This window comes from Talpa occidentalis, unplaced genomic scaffold (genome assembly GCF_014898055.3).
Source record: "Talpa occidentalis isolate TD23 unplaced genomic scaffold, MPIMG_talOcc4v2.1 talOcc4.3, whole genome shotgun sequence".
Classification (NCBI taxonomy): Eukaryota; Metazoa; Chordata; class Mammalia; order Eulipotyphla; family Talpidae; genus Talpa; species Talpa occidentalis.
The window spans coordinates 132,095,624-132,118,071 of record NW_023603184.1 but is presented as its reverse complement, the minus strand read 5'-3'; the positions used below and the strand labels follow the sequence as shown (position 1 = coordinate 132,118,071).

The 22,448-nt window shown below is 32.5% G+C and overlaps 1 protein-coding gene across 3 annotated transcripts in view; it reads left to right on the top strand.

The window, feature by feature from the left end:
* The window catches only part of LOC119255187 (receptor tyrosine-protein kinase erbB-4), a 964,561-nt gene that overhangs the window by 332,018 nt on the left and 610,095 nt on the right, over nt 1–22,448 (top strand). For all 3 annotated transcript variants that reach the window (XM_054700043.1, XM_054700042.1, XM_054700041.1), the window contains exon 2: nt 15,930–16,081. In XM_054700043.1, the coding sequence (XP_054556018.1) occupies nt 15,930–16,081 (152 nt within the window). The remainder of the gene's footprint in view (nt 1–15,929; nt 16,082–22,448) is intronic.

Sequence of the window (22,448 nt, the reverse complement as noted above, 5' to 3'; positions counted from 1 at the left end):
CTTTAAAACTTTCTTTTGCAAATGCATTTCATTTGCAGTTATGGTTTTTAAACTTTGTATGTATGGACATTGTGAAAAACATAATTATCTATACACTCATTTTTAAAGAAACATTTAGAATTTTGGTATATACTTTCAAACACCAAAATTCAGGTTGCTGAGTAAAACACTCAATTGCATTTGAAGTTTTCTTTTTTTTTTTAATTCCATAGAAGTGATGTTTAAATGTGAAATATCACCTGTTAAAAAATTGAAGATAAATACTAAAATGACATTCTGGCTTCAAGATATACTAAGTCTAGTGTCTATATTATTTTGCCTCTTAATTTTATTACTCTCTGCTCTGCCTGGGTCACAGTAAACTAATCTAGGTTTAAATCTATAAAACGTTCAAATACTTTTTATGTGACAGATGCACTAAATCTGCTCTCCCTAACTAGCAAGACTAGAACACAGAATTACAGGTACCTATGAGATAGCTGATCTTCTAGGGAGAATTAAGGTACACATACTGACTAGCAAGAAAACAACCAAGAAAATGAAAATAGATTAAATTTTGACATATAGAAATTTTGGGAAATGTACATTGAGTGAGTAATTTAGACATTTACTGAAAGAAGGACATTTTCTGGGAATATTTTAGAGATAATAGCGGGCATGATCTAGTCTATCTTTGGGAGTATTTGTGAGTTGAAATAATTTTAAAAATAAAAGGAAAAGTTGTGGGTGGATTGAATGATGGAGAGCAGTAAATCAGCATTTGATTATTTGGAAATTATTTGGAAAAAAATAACTGAACTGGATATTATAGCAGAATCTCAAGTCATGGATAGAAACATAATATTTGAGAAAACCACAGTTTTGAAACAAAAGAATTGACCTGAACCTCCAGAATCCCCCAAGCAAGCGCCCTAAATAAACCAGAGTACAGCAGTGTTCAGATTCATTTTCTATGCCTGATCTATTTTGAGTTAAGTTTTCAATAGCTAATTAACTTCTATTTGATCAAGTGCAAAGAGAAGGAAAACAGGTTATAGCAGAGTCAGTTGAAAAATTTATTATTCATTCCAACTTTACCATAGATATAGAAAAGCAATCATCAGTCCATTTTAGCTTAATCTATTTTTTTCTATTCCTTCTATGTTAATGACTTATAACAACAAGTAAATTATATCCAGTATTTGTAGAATTTTTTATTATCTAATATTTATATCAAAAAATTCATAATATTTCTCAAAAGCTCTTCTCCAGGATATCTAAAGTTTGAATTTCTGTCTATTAAAATAATTTTGGTTCTTAAAAGCATCTTTTCAATCATTTAGAGTCAAAAAAGGTTAATATGTATAAAACAACTTTGTAAATTATATAGCACTTTATATTGCTATTAGCTCTAATAATTTAATATTCTAATCTACTACATTAAATTGTCATACTATTGTTAGGTATGACTGCAGGTGTACATATATTTAAGCAAACATGATCTTTGAAATCAGAATTTACCAAATAGTCAAATTAAGAGGTGATTATTTACATTACAAAAAAGATTATTTGTTTACAAAGTGATTTTCATGAAGACTTTTTAAAGAGATGTTTCTTTAGTACCTTAAAAATATTACTTGAAATATGCAAGTCAGCTCAAGTGTTTGAAGATTATGTTTCCCATAGCTATTGATTAATTTCTGTATACTGATAACACAGGCTTTTGTTCAATAAACTCTTTTTACAATGCGTTCCTTTAAAAAAGCTACATTTAACTTCATTTAACCAGGACTTGAAAAAAATTAGTATGTTGTGAGGATCGATTTTCCAATTATATAATCTTCTAGTGCTGTTTAGCCAAATGTTCTTTAGTATCCATGCCAAGTTTCATGATATGGTTTTCCTACTGGCAGGAGAGGATTAGACTTGGAAATCCTTTCATAAAGCTGGACAGTGACAGGAAGTCTTCTGTGTAATATGAGACCCTGTGCTCTGTGAATATAGCTCTCAATGAAAAGTTCTACTCCATTTCTGTTCTGAATTAGCTCTTTGATTTGGTTGAGGACTTTATATTGGTCTTTGTTTTCTCATCTGTGTGTACAAACTGGGCTGGATGATTTCTATATGTCTCTGTGCCTCTCATATTCTGAAATCAAATATAACATAAAGTTATATGTGACCTAGGAATTCTAGACAGGATTCCAACAGCTCCATTCATTCAGTCATTGAATATTTATTGGGTGCCTGCTTATAGGTCAGGTTGTACTTGCAAATGCTATGAATATTGCCATGAACAAAGTAGAATCCCTGCCCTCATACAGCTGTATAGTGATATATACAGACTAGTGGGCCGTCTGTTATGGCTCCATTAGATAAAGTGACACATTTAAAATAATTATTTAGAAATGCATATAGAAAAATCCAAAGACAACTAAGACTAGCCCTGTGGTCATATCTCACTTAAAGAAGGGAATAGATCAGGGCAGATGATATCAGAAAAGGAGCATGGGTTCAGATTGACCAGTTTTCTAAGTCAAGATAAGGGCTTTTATTCTGATTAACATGACAAGTCATTTGAAGATATCTGAACAAGGAGATAAATGACTCAATTTAAGTGTCGGAAGACTAATATATATATATATATATATATATATATGTATTTATATCTGATAAATTTTATAGCTGATATAAAATAGATTTTTTTTTTTGTGGGACACTTGCTGGCGGCGGGGAACGAACCGGTGCTGCAGAGGCTGTGAGGAGCCTCGCGGCCCAGCGCTCAACCGCTGTGCCACCAGGGGAAGCCCTGATATAAAATAGATTCTAAGGAAACGAGAAAGGTCGGGACATCAGATGGGAACCAAATGCAATATTCAGATGGACTGTGATAACTTGAAGTAGGGACAGTCAATTAGATGGCCTGACAATATGTCAGGTGGAGCCCACAGGCACTCTGCAGGCAGAACTGACATGGTTGTTATGTGACTTAGATTTGTGGTGTAAGAAAATGGACAAGTTGGTTGACTAGATAGTTACCTGAGTAACTGAGTGAGAGGGGCACAGTTTTTTGAGGTAATGAGTTTAGAATTGAAGGAGTTTGGAGAGTAAGGATGAAAACCTCTTCTAGAAAAATCTCTCTAGTAAAAATGAAAAAAAAAAAATCTTAAAATACTGGGAAAGCCTTTCTACATGTACTCACTTCACCGAGATTCATTTGTAACTCTAAGAATTACTTTTAAGCATGTTGCTATCTTTGGACCCATTTTCATTATCTAATGTGAATAGAAAAAATGAGTAGTTAGTCACAAAAGGAGGGGATCAGGGAGTCAAGTTTCTTAATTTATAAAACCGACTTATACTTTCTGAGATTGTACTGCTCTAAATCCCCTTCCAGTTATTAAAACCTGAAAACTAGCACCTGTAGTAACTACTGTGGACTTGTAGTATAATGCAAAATTATTAACAGTATAACTATAATTTTAAACTTTTGAAGGATAATGTAGCCTTAGTATATTAACACTTCAACTTGGTTATGGACATTTTTATTTGATTTTAATATGTAACTACTGAACACAAATAATTCAAAACAAGTATCTATTCATCAACCAACTATGTTTCTAAGTGAGAACTACACTACACATAAAATTTGAACTGATTTTTACTCCTGGCTCTTCTAGGCTCTTAAATTTCTGATGATATTATATAACTTTCTAAGTCTCAGCTTCCTCATTTGCAAAGGCAATTATTATATTATAAAAAGTATATAATAATGTGTTATTAATACAGTAACTATATGGATTACATTATAATGTGTATGTAAAGCACTTGTAAAATTTCTGGCACTGCTAATTTCAGATGGGAAGAGCTACTAGTAATAATAATAACAATAAAATTTCGTAATAACAATTCACAAATAAAATTGAATAAATTGTTAGAACTAATATTACATGATTTTGTATAATATCAAATTGAGTGAATTAGGGAAGACCCTAGAGTATATATAGAACTAAAATGAGTTATATCCAGTATGTACACATAGCCATGTCTGTATGTCATATACATTAGTATACATGCATAGATAGATACAGAAGTATATACAAACAATCATGGAGAATTGGATTGTCATTGAACTTTATTACCTAAATTACTTTAGGTAATTTTTTTAAAGATTTATTTATTTATTTATACAAGCACTGGGCACAGTCAGGGCGAGAGAATTCACCAGAGTCAGAGTGGAGAGCAGAGAAGGCAGACTGATGAAGTACACTGCTGTGGGGAGGGTGGCAAGAGAGATCTGCACACCATGTGGGACCCTCACCCGGTGGCTGGGGATAGAACCGGCGCTGCAGAGGCTAAGGGCAGCTTTGCAACCCAGTGTTCAACCGCTGGGCCACCAGGGAGGCCCTAATTTAGGTAATTTTTGCATTCTATTTTTAGAGTAATATATTTTTCTACTTTTCTTTTGGCTGATTTAAGTAAAATTTCAAAAGTTTACGTTAAAAGTCAAAGTAAAAATTAAATCGTATTGTTATGTAAGATGTCAATATTTTATAAAGTTACAAGATTATCAAAAGTATTGGCAATATTTTAATTAGCAAACACATTCTTATAAAAGAAATGGCAGAGAATAGCATGATTATCTTGTCTTTTTTAAAATTAAAAAAAATCTTTCTGAAATTAAATTCATTTTGTATATACAAAAAGCCTGTAACTTTTATAAATTTAGAAATTACTACTAAACAATATAATAAAATAAATATCACTCAGGAATCTTCTAATAACAGAAAACACATTTTCTACATGTCATTTTATTTCCTACCCAACTGATATTTTTACACACATATATTTATAGATATATCTTTGAAAAATAATTGGTAGCATTAAGGATTATTCTAATATTTTATTTTTAAACCATATTTTTGAGATGACTAATAAAAAAATGATGATAGAATATATGAGACTTGTTCTTCAAAAAGCAATGCATTTTAAGGTTAGTGTGGTAACATATATCTGAAGAGGTGTGACCCCCTGTATCTGAATCATATATGGGATTGTATGCTAATTACCTGAATAAAAGCTAATGCAATTTTAAAAATAAGTAAATAAAAATTAATTTTACAGTCATTGTTTTCTTTGCATTGTCTTCTTTACAAATTATAATCAGTTGGCAAATATATTTAAAAACCGAAAATTTGCAAAGAATGTGACAGATGATTGATTGTACTTCACCCTGCAAGAAAATGTCAGTAGAAAACTGAATTCATTAACAGAATGACACTTATTGTATAATTTATTAAAAAAATATATTATTTCTGTGTCAGGAACTAAAAATGAATCATGTTCAGAAAAGGCATACTCCAACTTTTAAAAATTGATCAAATGTGTGCTAGGCTGTTGGGAGATTAAAAAATAGAAGTATTTGTTTCCATTCTGTGATACCTACGTATCAAGGAAAAGGGTAAGTGACTTAGTATAAAGTATGTATCTACCTTCTAGAAAATGAATTTTCACATATGAAACTTGCTGGCTACATAATATAATTAATTTTATCTTATTTATACATATATGAGGTTATTAGTAACCTCATTTTATACAGAGAAAGAGAATCATAGGTCATTCTCTACTTTTAAAATTGAACCTGATGATACAGAATTCCTGTGTTGGTATTAAATAAGATATTTTGATATTTGCATTACCAAAATATGGTAGATTTTGGCATTTATCATTTTGTCATTGTCTAATCACTTTGGACAAAACCTCAACAAAGTGTGAAAATTCATATGTATTAATACTATCTGGGAAATAATATATCCTTATAGGTTTTTTATAAATATGTATTTTACATGTAAAAGACATCTGTGATGTTATGTACAATAATTAAAAATCTGTTAAACATCACTAGCTCTTCATGAATCATAATCATAAATGAAGTAGGATTTCAGATTAAAAAATATTTCCCCATATTTATTGAGTTATAATTGACATAATATTAAGGTGTACACCATGTTGATTTGATATACTTGCATAGTATAAAATAATTACCACCACAGCATTAATACCTCCATGTTGTCATATCATTAATTATCATTTCTTTTTTTTTTTTATTTTGTGGGACCCTCGCCGGTGACTAGGGAATGAACCAGAGTTGCAGAGGCTGCGGGCAGCCTCCCAGCCCAGCGCTCAACCGCTGCGATACCAGGGGAGGCCCCCTATCATTTCTTTTTTATGGAGAGAACACTTAAGATATACTTTCCTGGGCCTGCCCTGGTGGCCCAGCGGGTTGAGTGCCACGCTGTGAAGTTGTCCGCAGCCTCTGCAGTGCCGGTTCGATCCCGGCCGGCTGGCGAGGGTCTCATATGGTGGGGCAGACCTCGCCTGTCTCACCCGCTGCTCCCCTCAGCAGTGTATTTCAGTCCGTCTGCCTGTTCTGCTCCCCTCTCTGACTGGTGAAACCTCTCACCCTCCCGTGCCTCTGGCCTGTACCCCAGCTCTTGTACAAAAATAAACAAATCTTTAAAAAAAAAAAGGTATACTTTCCTATCAGCTTTCAAGTATGTAATGCAGAGTTATTAATTATAATCACTATTCTGTACATTATATCCCCAGAGTTTACTTAATCTGTAAGTGGAAATTTGTATACTTTGATCAACATCTTCTGTTTCCCCAACCTTCAATCCCTAGTAACACCACTCTACTCTTTGTTGCAGAAGGTTGTATGGAACATCCTCAAAAAATTAAAAATAGATCTACCATATGATTTAATAATACCACTTTCTGATATATAAGCAAAGCTAATATAAACAGGATTTCAGAGTATATCAAATCTTTCATTCCAGAGTTCAGTGACAATTGCATGGGAAATCATTCCAAATTTAGTGACTATCCATGCAGTGTCAGATTCTCCATTACTGACCAATAAATTTGTGGAACGAGTAGGGTTGTTGCTGAAAAAGTTAGGAAAAGAATGCCATGGATAATATCTCAAAGCTATATAATGCCAAATTCATTAATATCAAATTATTAAATTAAGAGTAAAAGAATACAGTCTTTACAAGTATGTATCAAACAGATATGTGGACTATGGTGAAGAACTATGGGGGTGTATGTTTGTGGTTGGTGTATGTGGTATGGTAACATACATCTGAACAGGGATGATCCTATATCTCAGAATCTGGTAAAATGTTGTAAACCAATATTGCCTCAATAAAAAACAGGCCACAACTTGTTCAATTAGATAATTATTAAATCATGTACAATAGGGATTTGATTAAAAATCAGCATTAAATGGCATATGTAGCTATGAAAAACATGGCTATCCTATCTTTGTAGGAACAATTTCTCATTGTCCTTTTAAACAACTGAATGAGGATGTATAGGAAGACAAATACAACTTAGATAACTGAATAAAATGTTTGTAAATGTGGCATTTATTCAGTGTTTAGATGCTGCTGAATATATTGCTAACACCATTTCCTACTGTCATGGAGAAATACCTCCCAGAGAATTACTTCTCACAGTGTGTCTGTCTTTTATAATACAAACTCATGTGTATTTATATATTTTATGCTTCTTATATTATTGTAAATATAATGAAATTTGACTGTGAATCTTGTTCCTGACAGTGAATAAAAACCAGAAAAAAAACACTATCTTTAAGAGCAACTAAATTTGTATACTCTCATTAGTTCTAAATATTTTACTGAGGATTTCTGTAGAATGGAGAATGTTATTGATTTGAGACACATCTTAATTTACTACTCCTTTCACACGTAATCCAAAGTTCCATTTACTGAGGTTGTCCAATTTATGTTTGTTAAATAAATGCATGACAAAACAAATTAATGAATGACAGATACTGCCCTAATAATTCTCTACTTTATCAAATACCCAATTAAAATTAGTATTTGAGATCGATTGTATTGTAAAAATAATCACCTCCTGCTGATCTGAATCTGTTTTAGAGGGACCAACCTACTGCAAATTGTATAATCTAGTGTCTAGAATAATACGCTTTGGGTTATGAGAAAACAGTTTAGATAGATTATAACAAGATACGTTATTCTATAGCTATGTGACAATGAGGTGGATATTTGTTTTTGTATTCAGTAGCATCATATGGCCCAGAATTGACTTCTAAACTATTCCAAAACCTCGTTAAAAGGAGGTCTCAGAAGGGTTCACATGTAGATTATCTGAAGATACAACAAAGGATCTTTAGTCCAAAATGTTGTCTACTCCACCTTTTCCTTTCATGCCAAGCCCAACACTACCAACAGTTTATTTTGATTTGAAGGTGTCATTATGTTTTTTAGGTACAACTTTAACTTGAATGAGCAAATTTGGATGGGTGACTAAGGCCAGTGAGTGCACCAAGGCTTTGGTTTGTAGTTATGCAAACAGATATGTGGACTAGAGGACAGATGGGAACAAAATGCAGGCCACATTCTGATGACCTACCAATGTGCCTTATCCCATCCAGAAGAGGGGTATTTTACTGTCTTTGTGCAGAGGCAATAATTGCCCTAGATTAACTTGGGATTGGAGAATACTCTGAGGGAAGGAGATCCTTAAAAACAAATATGTGCATTGTAATAACACCATGTTTTACTCTTGCAACTTCTTAGTTTTGTCCATTACTCATAACTCATATAGCATGATTTAATGTCCCTGGAAAGTGCATGTTACCCTGCAATCAGCTACATAAACATTTGTTTATAGAAGGAACAAAAAAGGAAATCTTCATTCTGCAACCAGCGTAATAGAATGGACATCTTCCATTTCATAATGTGCATCTTTGCTAATGTTTAAGAAAGCAGCCTTGATATGTGAGCCAAGTTTCCTGCTAGGATATTCTAGTGTAAATTCCTCCCTTTATGTAATTCTAACAGAAAAAAAAAAAATCCAGTAACTGCCACTTTAATTACAGTGAATGGCAAAGGTCTCACAGTGATAAGGCATCACAAGCAGACTGGTTTTTATTACACACAGGGGATGGTTGAAGGCATGATAATCTAGGGAAGAAAGATGGTTGCTAATGTTTACATACTTAGCTCCCACTGGCATTTCACCAGCTTGGAGGTTTGCACTGTCTCTCTTAATCTGAGATAGTGCATCCAGATTCACAGCAAGACCTCAAGGAGAGCCAGATGATGGGGCAGATGGCAGATGACTAATTTGGCAAGCCTTGATGAGTGGAAATTGTTTGCTTTAATTGCTTGTCAAGTCCAGTACCTACATTAAAGTTAAGGACCTAGCACTTTTACAGAAAACAGAATGCCACAAAGTAAAGAAGGACTTTCTGTGTGTGTGGTAGAAGTGGTGGGAAGAATGATAAAAAGGGTGGGGAGGGAATTGTGGCAGAAAGGAGAATATTATTTCATCCAAGGATAATGGCAGAAATTTAATTTTTGATCTGCAAAGCATTTCTATCATGTTTTCTAGCTTTCAACATGTGGATTTTATAAGTTAAGAGAAAAATGCTACCAAATATTTAAAGACAGGAAAACAAAAAACAACAAGAGCTAACAATTACATATGTGCAGTTACAAATCAGTTTTTGGTGATTCACATAACACATTTAAAAATCATTTGCAATTTTTAAAATTTTATCATGCTAATCTTTGAAATGGGAAAATTGGGCACATCACAAGAATTGCCTATTATATTGGGAAGACTAGATTAGTGCAGACTGCACACAAACCATATCATTCATAAACAGGAAATGATCATGTGTAATTTCCAGATTGATAATTTTATTTTAGGGAGGTACAGTGGTGAGGTTGTTTCCCCTTGCCATATAATTTAGCAGTTTGAACCTATTTGAGGGCCTTTAGAGACTATTATAAGTTAACAAGAAGTAAAATACAGATCAATTACATAGCAGTCAGTAAACAGCCTATAGACTCGCCTTCCATCAGTCTGTGGTATAGAATGCCTATGTCTTCCCTGACTACAGCTCTATTAGTGAAGGTCTCCAATGCCAAATGCCCATTTCATTTGGCTCAAGGATCATTTAGAAAGTGTTTTAGTTCATTTTAGCAGATTTCCTGTTTTGTCGCTTTGGGAGTCAATAAAACAGTTGTAGAAGACACAGATTCAGAGAATGTACTATAGGGCCACTGTTTTGTTTTAAATATACAGATTTTTATTTTGAAAAAAAATATTTCCAGTTATATGTCATATAAAATACAAACAAATTGTTTTATTTTGTTGTATTTTTTCATTAATACTGTTAAAATTAATTCTATGTAATCCATAATTTCTGAACAATAAACTCACTTCCATTGCTTATTATTTTGTGTATAATAATTTTTGATACAATATTCTTAAATTATTCATAGGTTTTTTTAAAAACATTAGAAAGTATAAAGAAAATTAAAGCTTATAAAATCTAGAAAAATATTAATGGAAAAATTCCAATTATTTCAAGTGTGAAATTCCAAGCAAGAATTCCAGCATTCCAAGTATGTTTTCTTCCAGAAATACACGAATGGTTCATATTTAGAATTCATTAATAATGAATAAATTAAAAACTGGCAAGTTAAAAAAATACTTCCTAAATATTTTAAAAATGCATGATAAACTTCAGCATTCAAATCTGAAATAATACCCTAGTAAAGAAAGATTCTCAAGCATCTAACATGATAAAATGTATGCTGAGTAAAGGCAAGAATATCTGTGAAGGTTAGTGGGACAGTTCTCTGAGTTGTAACCTGTGTGTAGATGATCTGTGTAACCGCCATCAAAATCAGTAAGCAGAATAGACTGCAAATTTCCTTCATGACCTTTTAGTCAAACCCTCATCCACCCCACTCATTCCCTAGCAACCACTAATCTGTCCTTTGTCCTTGTAATTGGTTCTTTTTTCAAGATGTCCTATCAATGGAATCATTAAATATGAACCATTTGAGTCTGACTTCTTTCAGTCAGTATTATGCCTTTGGGGATTTTGCAGGTTGGTATATTAATCATCTGTTCCCTGGTATTGCGAAATAGATATTCACAGACCGGATAAACCAGAGTTTATCTCTTATCCATTTAAGGATATTTGGGTTGTTTCCAATTTTTGATGAATTTGAGTTAAGATCCTATGAACATCCACATACATGATTTTAGGTATATGTGATTTTTCATTTATCTTTGTATACATACAAATTAGATTGTTGGACCATTGGATAGGTCTGTTTAACTTTATAACCTTATCAGATATTGCCACAGTGTAACCTCATCAAGAGTATTCACTGAATGCAATGCATTACTCATATAAAGAAGGTTTTGTGTAAATGTATTAGAAACAGTTTCAAATATAGAATTTTCAGATTGGAAGAAATATAAAGACCTGCCATTGAAGGAAAGAAGATAGAACTAAATGAGAAGAAAATCACTGCCCAAATTTAGACAAATAGACAGTGTTAGAACAATGAAAGTGTCATGACCTCCTTTTCTCTTGCCCTGTGCACATTCCTCTTCATCAGACTGACTTCAGTATATCACCATGCAAGACTTGTAATTTGATTTACTATGTCACATAATATACACATATTTTATACTGAATGTGTATATAGGTATACTCTATACATACTATATAATATAAATTCTGTATTACATATTGAGTAAGTGGCAATAGCTTGAATTTATTGACTATCAATGAGCCAAACACTGTGTATGTCAAATGAATATATTGACCCATTTAAATTTACAACTTCCCTATTAGGTAGTGGTGGTTCTATCTGTTTTATAAATGAGGAGACAAAAATCACAACTAGTCATATTCCATTGTAAGCTAGTGAGTAAGTAGTCTTTGCGAGAAATTTGTCACTAGGACTTGTATTCTTAATTTCTAAACTAGGTTTTATTATTAAGAACACAACATAAAATCTCATTTTGTGAGATTAGGGAAACTGAGACTACAAGTTGGAAGTGAATTGCTCAAGTACATTCAGCTTTTAAAAATGAAGGACCAGCATTTGATCCTGACTCAATTATCATTCTTAATGAATGCAAAGTCCATTTATTTATTCAGCAAATATTGACTGTGAATTATATCTATTTTCCAAGGTATTGAGCAAAAACAGAGCCTACTCTTCTGTGGAACTTGCTTTCTACTATACAGACATATAATGAACAAGTCAATAAACATATAATGTAATTTCAAATAGCAGTAAAACAAAAATAAAGAAAGTAGAGTTCAGTATATGGAAACCTGGTCTTTTAGATAAGTTGGTCAGAGAAGGCTTTTCTGAAAGAGTGACATTTGAGCAAAGACCTAGTAGGGGTTCTCACAGAATATGGTAAGAAGTTTGAATTTTTTTATTAGGTGTGATGACACCAATGAATGTTTTTAGTAGGGGAGTGACATGAGCAACTTATGTTTTTGAAAAGATTGTTCTGGGTTCTGTGGGGAGAACCATTGAACAGGAGCAAGTAGGGAATCTAAGAACTCAGTGAGGGGGTTAATTTCAAAGCAAGGGGAGAGATAAAAGTGGCTTGGCTGGAATGACTACAGTGGAAAAGGCAAATTTGGTCCTATGAGGATATATTTTAAACATTGAGGTTCCAAAGCTTTTCTTCTCCATATTCATACACTAGAACTCGATAGTAGTCATTGAAAATGCTCAACAACTCTTGCATACTCTAGATATTTTATATCTTCAGGTTTACTGCAACTCCAGATTTTAAATACCCAATAATGTACATTAAACTAAATCATTTTCATTATATTAACATTTCTGAAAGATGAAATATAATAGTATTAAAACAAATAGAAAAAATAGAGAATTTTTAATCAGATCATCAAATATCTTTTATGCAGAGTGTTTCTGGCTTACATACACACTATATATATATTACATATATAATATGTTTGTTTTTTATTGATTGCTTACAGCTTTACTAACCATGTGCGTGCAATAAATACACAAACTTATCAATTTTATCAGTAGTTTTCTGAAACATTTTATCAATAGTTTTCTGACAGTAGGTCGACAGTGGATGCTAAATACATTTTTTACTCATTTCTTAATTCATATCTTCCATAGGCATTTGATTTGAAAGGCAAATATTTAATTCTTTCTCTTCAGCTCTTCTCTGTCTTGTGTAAGCAAATGGAGTACGAGTTTCGAGTCACAGCAAGCCTGGAGGCAATAATTGATTTTTAGTATTAATATGGATATTGTTAATGTTCCTTCATTTTGATTCTATTTTTCCCCGTGAATCAAATGAAAATGTTAACCAATCTTTTCATAGTGCTACAAACACCTAATTATATTCTTAATTTTTTATTGAGTGAGGATTATGTAGTTTAGTCACTGTTGGATGTAAATCTTAAGTCAGGAAGAAAAAGTCCTTGCTTGCAATTATAGCTACATTTGTAATGGAATCAATACCAAATAGAATAATTGGTGATTTTATTAAGGTCCCACATAAAGTTTTATGCCTGGGGTTACAGTTGAGATGAAAACGCTAGGGTGCCCATGTGAATTCACAATTTTTGAAGCTTGAACTGTTGTAAGCCTATAGATTAAGTATTTTATAACAGTGTTAGTCAGGGGGACTGAATTTTGTTAAATTTGTTCTGGCCGGTGAAGAAGATTTTTCAATTCTGTTTGATAAACTGCTTTGTGAAATCAATGAAACTTGATGGTTTAAGCATTGTCTTGTATACATTGCTTGATTGTAAAATCAATTGACAAATAGAAAGTGTGAGGTATTCTGTGGAGGCTTCATGTAGAGAAATACAAATGATTTTTATGCATCTATCCAAACTAGTTCTTTTAAAATCATGTTTGTCTTTCAAGATAGAAATTATGAGGAATGTATCACTGATTAAAGGCAGTTTGAATCAAAGATAAATATACAAAATAACCTCACTGAGGCAGAAATATTTCCTAAATGGAACGGTGTATACTAAAAACTCCAAGGCCCAGAATGTTTGGAGAATATTGTGATTAATCAGATTTTCTGTTTGTTGAGGGTGTTTTTAGTTGAAAAATATTCTTGAACATACTTATTCCAATTTCATGTTTTCATATGCTATATACAAAACACAGCTGATCATTTATTGAACAATGGAAACTTTTCTGAATTGAGGGTAATTTTGTGAATACCAGTTATAATTATTTTTATATTACTCAAATGAATAGTGTTAAGTGATAATTTCTTGCAAAGCACTGTACTGTATAGCTCAGCAAATACAAAACTGCATCTGTCATTGAAGAGTTTGCAGCTTTTATGGGTTTCTTATACAAACAAATTATCATAATAATAGTTAATAATTAACATTTTCATATTATATACCTTTTTTTAAAAAATGCAGAATAAGAAGCCATAAAAATGCAGGTTTATTGCAGTTATATTAATAGATGTTTCTACCAAAGTTTCTACAGTAAAAATCAGAACACAGTGAACATTTTCCTTTTCATTTAAATGTTTGAATATTGACATTTTATATTTTAATGTTAAACTATAGATTTTATTTTTAATTGGAAGAAACTTATGTAACATAAGTTGTATGTAAATGCATTTTGACATTTTCTATTTTAGAAATGGTGCAGCACATTTATTAATCAATGCTTAATACTCTATCAGTAGCTGTATTAAAACATAAATTCATCATCACTGAAATGCAAAATAATTAAAATAAATCCATAGAGCAGTGTCTTTTCTCAACATGTTTATAATGATTTTGTTATTAATTTGCTGGAAGTAATAAAATGAAGATCATGGGTTAGTAGTATTTCTTAGAGATTCTCTAGAGTATATTCCCTTCAGCGGGGAATAACCTGGACTTTGACTTGACTAGTATCAGGTTCATGAATCAATTGCTTCTTGTTCTCCTGCTTATATTGAATAATATATCAACAGAAATTAATTTTTGTTAATGTTGGTTAATTTTATAATAAGGTAATATACAGAACTAGTAACATATTTAGATGATCAAGAATGATTTTGTTTCATATTTGTTTTCATAAGTTTTTTTTTTATCATAACAACTCTGTATTAACTTTGTTCTTTATGACTGAATCTCCAGTATGTGTCTATCCTTTCTTTACTTATAAAAATATGCCAAAATTGATAATTATTTTTAGATATTGCTTCAAGAATCTGCTTGAAAGTGTCTTTGCATGTGACATGTGTATAGAACAAAGAATCTTTGTTCTTGTGACAGGGAGAGGTGGGGGGAAATATGAAGATGTTGGTAAAAGGGTACAGACTTCCAATGGTAAGATGAATGATTTTTGGGGATCCAGTATATAACATAGCAATTGTAGTTGACAATGCCATATTATATACGTGGATGTTGTTAAGAGAGTAAATCCTAACTATTCACACCACAAAAAAAAAAAATAGTAGCTCTGGGGCATGATAGAGGTGTTAACATGTTAGAGGTGTTATAATGCTAATCATTCTGTGAAATGAGAGTATATTAAACCCACAGGTTATACACTTTATTTTTTAAAAGATTTATTTATTTATGCATACAAGAACTGGGGTACAGGCCAGAGGTGTGGGGGGTGAGAGGACTCATCAGAGACAGAGTAGGGAACAGAACAGGCAGACTGACTGAATACACTGCTGAGGGGTGCAGTGGGCGAGTCAGGAGAGGTCTACTGCACCATGTGGGTTGCTCCCTGGCTGGGGATCGAACTTGTGTTGCAGTGGCTGCGGACAGCTTCATAGGTTGCATCTTAACCCCTTGCACTACCAGGGAGGCCCAGGTTGTACACTTTAATTGTGAACAGTATTGTATCTCAATTATATCTCAATAAACCTGGAAAAATAAAATTGAAGGTATTTATCAGTGTGTGGGTCCATGCCTCTTAATGACAGTCAACCTATTTTAATTTAAAGAATTGGGGTAGAGTGTTATGGACTAGACATTTGAGGGAAACCACCATTGTGCATGTGTGGAAAGGTTCTGTAACTCCTTGTATATCTTCTTGTTTTTGCAGTGTGTGCAGGAACAGAGAATAAGCTGAGCTCTCTCTCTGACCTGGAGCAGCAGTACCGAGCCTTGCGCAAATACTATGAGAACTGTGAGGTAGTCATGGGCAACCTGGAGATAACCAGCATTGAGCACAACCGGGACCTCTCCTTCCTGCGGGTAAAGCTGTCTTTTTCTTTCTCTTCTCTTCTTTGTGAGTGAACAGTGATGTCAAGATGCATAAAAACAGGCCAGGTTACTTGTACTTGATGGCTGTGTTCTTCTACCTGGCAGAGTTCATGACAATAAGCAGAAGATAAGAGATATCAGGGCACACCACCCAGGAAAAGAACAAGAGTAACAGTGTCATCTAGACTGACATCCTGAGTTTAGACAAGTTTCTGTTGCCCTAAGATGGATGAATGATGCTGTCAGGGTGTATTACCTGACATCTAGCAAATCTGTCTCTGAATTCCAGGCAAGAGGAAAACAGGCTGGAGACTAGGAGATTCTAAGAATTAATCATCTAAGAATTGGTAAACTTAAGTAGTAATCACTTTTTCTGCCCCTTTGGACAGTTTTTATTATTCCATGTTACTACAATGAGATCAATGCTGTTCCTTGTAAAAGAAAAATGACATCCAGTTTTGAACACATGCAATTAAAGTAAATTCACAGGAATTTACAAATACTTATATAGGTTGATATTTGCATGCACGTAAGTGTATATGTGCATATATGAAGTGACATGACAACAACAGGTCCTTTTACGAGGACATTTTGTCTCTCACATATACTTACTTTGTTAACAAATGATTAATGCGTAAAACCTTCAGTTTTTTAAGTTTGTTTTAGCTAGATAAAGAAAATCTGAACTTCAAAGAGACTTTGACAAAGTGAAATGAGGATGTTTTGTAAAACTAAGAATTTATTATTTGCATAAGAATTAATAAGATGTGTTTTAAATAGTAGCATCCCTAGAATATAGCTTACCTTTTTTCAATGATATTTACTTACTTACTTCTCAGGATCACTGTCTTATATAAATCATGGCTAAACTGTTAGAATAAGTGATGCTATAAACTATTTGTCGGTAGTGAATCATTTAAAGAACAATTTATTCTTAATAATTCTATAGGTAGATAAATAATAAAAACTGATTTCTAAATACTTTAAATGTGATAAGTATGTCTAGAATTGGTAACCACCTCAAAGCTTAAATAACACTGTGAATCTTATATATTTTTAAAATGACTGTTGTAATCATATAGGGATAAATTAGGAAGATTTTTCTATTTTTAAAAATATGCATTATTATTTATCAAGAGAAGGTAGTAAACATTATCTAAATCCAAGAATGAGAGCACTTTTTGTGTGTGTACTATTGTTTCAAGGAATATTTACAAACTATCCTAGAATAGCCAGTTTAGGAATGCATCTGAATTCTGGTTTTTAAATTTTGGTTGCAAGTTTCTAACATATCCTAATTATTTTAAAGTAAATTTTATTCTTCAATGTTAAAATAAAACCTTGAGGGTATTTGAACTGATTTGTAGATTTAGTTGTAATTGCCAAGACACATAGTGATGTTATACAAAAGGAAAATTGAGAGAATTTTGAATCAGGGAAAAGATTCGTTAGTCTATTAGATCAGAATAATATGAAATATGTGTAAAAGGCAATATAAACCATTGTTTTACTGCTAATGTTTGCTATATATGAACTAAATTTTGCTGGCTTAACAAAATCATGGTCATGAGTGTAGTAAGTGACAAGTCTCTAAGTAACGTAAAATGTCTTGATAATTGTGTAATGATTTTAGAGATCTTATGATCGTATAAGATAAGGGAATAGAATGACAAAATAGACTTCTTTTAATTTTTTATCTTTAGAAATATGATCATAGCATAGAGATCTTTGAACTACATAGACTGTATTATTGAATATTCTACTTTTTTTGGGAAACTTTAAAAGTAAAAAAAAAATGAACAGATTTGGGGAAAAAGTAAATAAGGAAGATCAAGGAATTCAGGATACGGCAAGATACTATCTGGCTCAACTAAGACCTTGGTTTCATTAGCATGATTTTGTTATAATAAAATCAGGAATATGCTTGGCAATGAATTTCAAGTTTTAGCAAGTAACTCTTCTTTTACCTACATCTTAACTCTTTTCTGCAGTATGAGCTTTGATAGTTGGTGAAAGCTAATTCTAAGACTGTCAGACTGGATAAAAACATCTGAAATATTTACATTTCTCTCTACTTCTAGCTTCAGGTTTTACTTACTATTAACCTCTGCAGTTCAAAGCAGATAGCTATAATTAAATCAACAGTGTAGGGCGTAGTTTTATATTTGTGTTTGTTTCGCATAAACTCCCACCGTCTTCTGCACAGCATCATTTAGCAAAATCCTATGTTGAAGAACTCATATTTAAAAATAAATTGATAACTTACAAAAGACTTAATTCCTCTGAGTCAGAAAATGATATATTGGATATTTGTTTAAACACTAGCTACTGCTGCCTACCTATGTTTCCTTATAGTTCATTAAGTACCTGATAGAATGATCTGTGTGAGAGAGATTGACAGAATGAGAAAAGTAGTCATGATTTAGAATTGTTGAAAAATCAGAGAGGAAAATACCACTTCAAAATAACATGGAGGGCCTCCCCTGGTGGCGCAATGGTTGAGCACCGGGCTGCGAAACTGCCTGCAGCCTCTGCAACGCCAGTTTGATCCCCAGCCGCCAGCAAGGGTCCCACATGGCGCGCAGATCTCTCCTGCTGCCCGCTGCTCCCCTCAGCAGTGTATTTCGTCAGTCTACCTGTTCTGCTCTCCGCTCTGGCTCTGGTGAATTCTCTCACCCTCCCGTGCTTCTGACTGTACCCAGTGCGTGTATAAATAAACAAACAAACAAATAAATAAATCTTTTAAAAAATAACATGGAAACATCTATGGCATAATAAGGTAGGTACACATGTGGCATTCTCATATTTATTTATGGTGTAAGTATAAGAGTCTCATAGAGCATAATTTTTCATCTGTGCATGCATTTTGGTTGTCTTCATAGCAAGGAAGAACAAGCCTCAATTTAATTGTTTATGAATAACTTTCTAAGACAAGTAACCATTATTTTGTAACTTCTAGAAAGCAAATAAGAAACCTATATCAAGTATTTTTGTAGTATTTCAATACTTACTCATTAAGCACATTGGTCTAAGTTTTTCTTACATGTCACTAATTAGAATGGATGACAGCAAAAGGACCACGATGCATAAGATGCAAAATACTTTAGAACTAGCCATCACTAGGGTCAAAGAAACTGCACCTTCAAGGAATACATTGGTCAGGCATCTAGCCTGAGAAAAAGATAGGGTGTACCAACTTGTTATTTCTCCTTCTCTCTGAATTTCATGTAAAACCTGTTTGTAGTAAAATACAACATGTGTTATATTTAGATGATGACATCTTAGCTGGCTAAGATGGAGAATACTAAAGAGGAAAGAGAGAGAATAATATTTAAGCTTGTCTTATGGGCAAGGCAGACATTCTGGGCTAAATGGAATTCTCAAAGCTTTGATAGTTTCTGAAAGCTGTTTCTAAGACTGTTAAACATAATACATATGCAATTTTGTATGTATGTATTTACAGCTGGCTTTTAAATTGAAACTTGATTTTATACTAAATCTAATCATAGAACTTGTAATGTATTTGAAAAAGCTGTGCAATTTACACTTGGCCTAAGAAAATATATTTTTCACTCAGAGGTTAAATACTGTTTAATCTGAAAACATACATTGAATCAAAATCCTGATGCTCTTCACCAATGCTACATGACAAATCAAAAGATAAAAATGTCTATATGCTTGCATTGGCAGTTATTGAAGTATATTTCCCAAACTTTCTTCATTACTCATTTAAATGAGATATTAAATAAAAATATATTTGAGAATTTTCTCTATATCTTAAAAATATAGCAAAATAAATGTTGTAGCACCTATAAAAACAATGAAATTTTAGTAGAAAAAATATTAGTGTTTTGAAAAAAGGATAGAAATAATAATCCAGTATAATTTATAATTATAGTGTATATTAATAAAGAACATATTAATATATAATGAATGACCACTCACACATATATGAATATTAATTAGTAGTCATTTTCTTGGATTGAGTCAAATTAGTATAAAATATTACCCTCTATAATGTTCCTGAGAATATTAAAAATGAGAATATTAACAGATTTTTTTTTAAGTAACTAAATTGAAATGCATTTCCCAGAAAAATATGCCCTGGTTGCAAATGTACTTAAATTAAAAATAAGTCTATTAGGATGCTGAGCAGATGCAAAATATTCTTTTATACCCCTGGGGGTTGTGGTATTTAAATTTGGCTTAAATGGTGAGTGCAATGAGTTTATAGGCTTACCTTAGCCTTAATTAGAGAAAAATGCAAGTAACAAACCTATTTCACTCTATGATTCTTACATACTCTTTACTCAGGGGGATTGAGTTTATAAAGGTTATTTCTTCACTTCCTTTATTTATAAGTAGCAAAGACCTTGGTTCAAAGAGAGGAAACTAATAATATTTGTATGAGTTTTTAAGCCTAACTGCAAACATTTTGACAATGGGCTTGCTTATAATTCTAAAAATCCAAACACTAGAATATAATCAAATACAACCTCTAAAAATTCATAACTATGTACATTTTCATTAGCTTTGTTTTCACTGACAAAATGTAACACTTTTTTCTCAAAAAAGGGAATACTTAAATTTGAAGAGCAATTTTGTATGAGACCAAATCAATTTTAAAGGTCTCTTTTTGTTCACGTAGAGTATAATTTGTAGTTCAAAAGTGTAAAAATAAAATGTGAAAACAGTTACATTTAGAAGCATTGTAATTATTTCTCCTGATCCCTAATTTGAACCCATTAACTATAAAATACTATATTAAAATATATAATGAAAGTGATAAAAATTAAAATATTTGTTTTAGTAAATACAGGCCCTTTGAAATTATTTCTATTAATGCTCTACATAGTCATTTCTATTAAATAAGACTGTGTAATTGAATATTGAAGTGAATCCTTTTAAACAATTTGATGCTACATTTGTTTACAAAAATAAAGAGCCTATGAAGATGCCAGACCCAGTAACCTTGGTAAGAGATGGCTCTGTCTATCTCTACTGGGTTGTCATGTTTTGATATCCTAATGACTCTGTCTGATCAAGATGTTATATGTATTTACATTGGAATGACCCTGACAGAAAGGGGGCGGGGGGCAATTGAGATAATGACTGAAGATATCAATTAAAAAGCAACTGCTTATGTATAAAGCCATGGATAAAAGTCAAAGAACACCATACATCACCAATTTACCAAACTTTGCCAAGAGATAACTTACCTTTCCTCTTTTGCTGCCAGGTATATACTTACATTGTATACTTTTTGTATACATACATTGTAATGTGACTTTGTGCATGTTACATTATAACATAAATTCCCCAGTAAATTCAGATTGTGCTTATATGTATTTGGCTTGAGTCAAGTGAAACCTTCCTGTTTCTGGAAGTTAACACTCCAGAGATCCCAAACCAATAAATAAAAATAAGGGTTTCTTCCTTTTTTCACTCCCAAGGCAGCAACTATTGAGCCTTTCTGTAAAGACTTAACAATAAATTTTTACAAGGCTTTGTAAGAGGTTTAACTTTTCAACAGTAGTGAATTTATATTTTTAGAAAAGTGACATTGCAAGTAAACACTTGGTTGTTTTTTAGAGGCAATCAATAGCTAAAATGTAAAAGACTCTCTAAGTAGTGAGTGAGGGTTGTTCTAACAATTTAAAAACATTATCACCTGGAAGCTTTGGAAAGCATTCTTAAAACAATCAATGTAGAGCATGAAAAGATTTGAGAAGAGTTTTTAAGAGAAAAATAGTGGAAAGTTCAAGCAAATATGGACTGTATGTTGGATTTTGTTACTTTCTTCTTAAAACTTTCCATTCTCTGGGGACCATGTGCAAAATTCATTGTGTGTGTGGGGGGGGTGTGTATGTATGTATGTATGTGTGTCATCACTATTTTTAAAATTAATTTATTTTCTTACATCATTGTTAATTTTTGCAGAGTAATTGATCTCTCCCCTCAGGTGTACTCCAGGTAGTTCTCCCACTACCATACCATCCATTACTCATTACCAGAGACCCTCATCCTTTTCCCCTCCCCTGTTTTGACTCCTTTTCCTCCACCTCCCCTAAAATTCTGTGACCACTATGGAAAACTATGCAAAGCCTCTTCAAATCACTAAAAATGGAGCTATCATATACTCCAGCTATTCCACTCCTAGGAATCTACCCAAAGAACAAAAACCACTAATTCAAATGGAAACTTGCAGTCCTATTTTTATTGAAGCACTATTTACAATAGCTGAGATATGGAAACAATGTGCAAAATTCTTATCAAGTTCATATAGTGTCTGGCCTCTGTCCATAAACTTTGCTTTCCACTATCATGACTGCATTCAAAGTCATAGCCATCTTTCATG